Raw genomic sequence first — 3,112 nt, 5'->3', positions numbered from 1 at the left:
TCATGGTGTTTATTTTAATATTTTTTCATCAATGAACCTGTTTTCCAACTAATTTGCATTGGTTAGGTGTACTTTTTCTTTATTTATTTAGCGCGAGTTTTACTTTCGCTAAAGAGCCTAAGAGGCAGCGTTTAGCTTTTCCCCAAGCGCCTTATCTCCTTCTCCGGCGTTTGAAAATGCACAACACAGAGGAGAAAGCCGTCGTCTACTGGCGCAAAATCCCACACCTCAAATGCGACGCCGTTTCCACCAAACCCTTCCATAATTCTTCCACCCTCACCTTCTCCTCCGCCACCGCCGATGCCACCCGCTGCAAATTCGCCTCCGTTTCGGTTGCTGAAACCAAACTCCACCACGATTTCGCTCCCACGGCAACTCAGATCCTTAAGCACCCGCTCGCCGTCATTGCTTTTCTTCCCCGAGATGTCTCCCTCTTCTCCGCCGGAGCCATTGCCGGCGCCGCCGCTAAGACCGTCACAGCTCCCCTCGACCGCATCAAACTTCTCATGCAGGTGCGAGAAAGGAAAAATAGGAAAAATAGTTCCTTTATTTTATTTTTCTGATAATAGAGTTTGAATTGCCTGTTATGCTGAACTTTCGTTTACAGCGTGTTTGGATGAGCTTCAATTTTGCGTTCAGAAAATATGCTAAACAAAATGTATTAATTTACAGTGTTGCGAGTGAGATTTTTAGTGTATTTAGTTAGTAAAAAATGCGTGCTTTGCAGACTCATGGTGTACGGGTCGGGCAAGAGAGTGCTAAGAAGGCAATGAGTTTCATTGAGGTAATTTCTATGTATATTTCATGAATCCTAAGGTTTTTGGTGCGGAATGGTTTTGTTTCTGCATTTGTCTCTCTGGAGATTCAGTAGTGATTAATGAATGATTTCTACTTGTTGACTAAGCTAATGCATGTTGCCATTGTTATAAAAGGGGCAGGCCGGTGCACAAACATCCGGGGTTAACGCATGCTGCCGTTGCTATACAATGAGTAATTCGTAATAGACTAATAGGTGGCTACTCACGTGAAGATATGATATGAGGATGATAGCTAAGATATTGACTAGTATTATGTTAAGTAGTTTAGTCGAACATGTTGAATCATCTTCCTAATATAGTAGTCTAACAGTTTATTTGTTCAGTTAGAAAGTTTATTCATGAGTTTTATGATAAAAGTACTCTTTGAATTTTGATATCCAGTCTTAAGAAGTACTAATTTTAAAATTGTTTCCAATTGCACCCATAAGTATTGTTGTATAATTGGACTATTGCTGCTAGGAATTATGAGTGATCAATTTCTTACTTGAAATGATTATGAGACTAAAAAGAGAGGACTAAAAGATGGAATTTTAGGAGGTGCATCTGGAAGTTCCAGACGTCCTTGCTAGAGTTCATTGCTTTGGAATGGTTGGGTACTTTATGTACCACTTATTTGTGAAAATTTCATTAGTGTCAAATAATAAGACATGAAATTTCTGTTTGTACATGGTTAAAACATTTGTCTGCATGGTGCTGGTTAGTAATTTATTGCTAATGGAGTTGGCCAGGCTTTTTGCTATTCGGTTTTTCTATAGAATCAACTTTTCTTTAGCCAACAAAGTGGTGGACGAGCAGACATTAAGAGAGGGAAAGGGAAAAGGGAAAGAAAAATGTTGGCTAATTATTGGCTGAAAAAAGTTGGTTTCCAATTTTGTCCCTTTGCGATTAATGGTGCTGGAAGCTAGTTGTATCCAACTTTTAGAAAGGAATTGGAATATTCTTTCTGTAAATATTTTCTGCTCACTAATAGAAGGTTACTTTTACACTTCTGTTAATAATGGTTTGTTTTTTCACATCTTGCTTTTATTAAGCAGAGTTTATTGATCTCTTCAATTCCTTTGTTTGATAATCTTCTGTTTTCTCCATTTAGATGCAATAGATCAGAGTATTATAAATTGTTATACTAGATCTCACGTGATCACAAATTATAGGCTATAACAGTTATAGCAAAGGAAGAAGGCATTAAAGGTTACTGGAAGGGAAACCTCCCCCAGGTCAGTCTTTAGTATAACTAGGAATGAAAGTATTTGGAATTTTCATATTTATGTCTCCTTTATCCTTTCAGTGAACTACAATGTTCACTTTTTTAGTGTTTCTTCTTTAATGTTCCAGGTGATTCGGGTTGTTCCTTATAGTGCTGTCCAGCTTTTTGCATATGAAATTTACAAGGTTGTCCTTAATTATATTTTTGAAGTTCTAATATCAAGTATCACCTGTCCATGCATAATGTTCTGCTTTTTGGATCTACAGAAAATATTCAGGGGACAGAATGGTGAGCTCTCTGTTGTGGCAAGACTTACAGCAGGTGCTTTTGCTGGCATGACATCCACTTTTGTAAGTAATTAAGCAGAGGGCTAGGGCCCTAGCTTTGATAGGTTAACTGATTTTGTTGTAGACATCAGACTTCATAACAAAAGCTTGATAAGCTTGATGCCAACAATTTTATTTTATGTAAACCAATCTTTTAATATCCCTATATCTTGTTCATTTGTGTATGATGATGCCTTTTTTGTAGATAACTTACCCATTAGATGTCCTGAGATTGCGATTAGCTGTTGAACCTGGTTATCGAACTATGTCACAGGTATGATTGGCTGAACTGCTGTGATATTTAAGCAAGGTGAAGGTGAACCATGTTGTGGCTTTTGCAGGTTGCCCTGGGCATGATAAGGGAGGAAGGAATTGCATCTTTCTACAGGGGCCTTGGGCCTTCGCTTATTGCAATAGCTCCATATATTGCAGCAAACTTTTGTGTTTTTGACCTGTAAGTTCATTTATAATCTGTCTCAAAATTCAGGGAGAAAGAACTTGGATTGAAATGATAGATCCTGATCTTATTTGGATTATAGATTGAAGAAGTCATTGCCCGAGAAATATCAAAAGAGAACCGAAACATCAATACTCACTGCCTTGCTTTCGGCCTCGCTTGCCACACTTACATGCTATCCTTTGGACACTGTGCGAAGACAAATGCAATTGAAGGGTACGCCTTATACAACGGTATTAGAGGCCCTTTCAGGTGACAATTACTTCTGTTCTATCTTTCAGCATATAAGTATAAACAATGTATAGTC

The 3,112-nt window shown here is 38.2% G+C and overlaps 1 protein-coding gene across 1 annotated transcript in view; it reads left to right on the top strand.

Moving 5' to 3' along the window:
* Positions 93-3,112, top strand: part of LOC107639542 (probable envelope ADP,ATP carrier protein, chloroplastic) — a 4,039-nt gene continuing 1,019 nt past the window's right edge. The window contains exons 1-8 of the mRNA XM_016343074.2: positions 93-512; positions 728-784; positions 1,970-2,032; positions 2,151-2,207; positions 2,289-2,372; positions 2,554-2,622; positions 2,690-2,802; positions 2,888-3,057. Of these exons, the coding sequence (XP_016198560.1) occupies positions 177-512; positions 728-784; positions 1,970-2,032; positions 2,151-2,207; positions 2,289-2,372; positions 2,554-2,622; positions 2,690-2,802; positions 2,888-3,057 (949 nt within the window). The 5' untranslated portion in view covers positions 93-176. The remainder of the gene's footprint in view (positions 513-727; positions 785-1,969; positions 2,033-2,150; positions 2,208-2,288; positions 2,373-2,553; positions 2,623-2,689; positions 2,803-2,887; positions 3,058-3,112) is intronic.

The sequence above is a fragment of the Arachis ipaensis genome, chromosome B04 (assembly GCF_000816755.2).
Source record: "Arachis ipaensis cultivar K30076 chromosome B04, Araip1.1, whole genome shotgun sequence".
Lineage (NCBI taxonomy): Eukaryota > Viridiplantae > Streptophyta > Magnoliopsida > Fabales > Fabaceae > Arachis > Arachis ipaensis.
The sequence above is the reverse complement of the archived record's forward strand: the minus strand, read 5'-3'. Positions and strand labels throughout refer to the sequence as shown.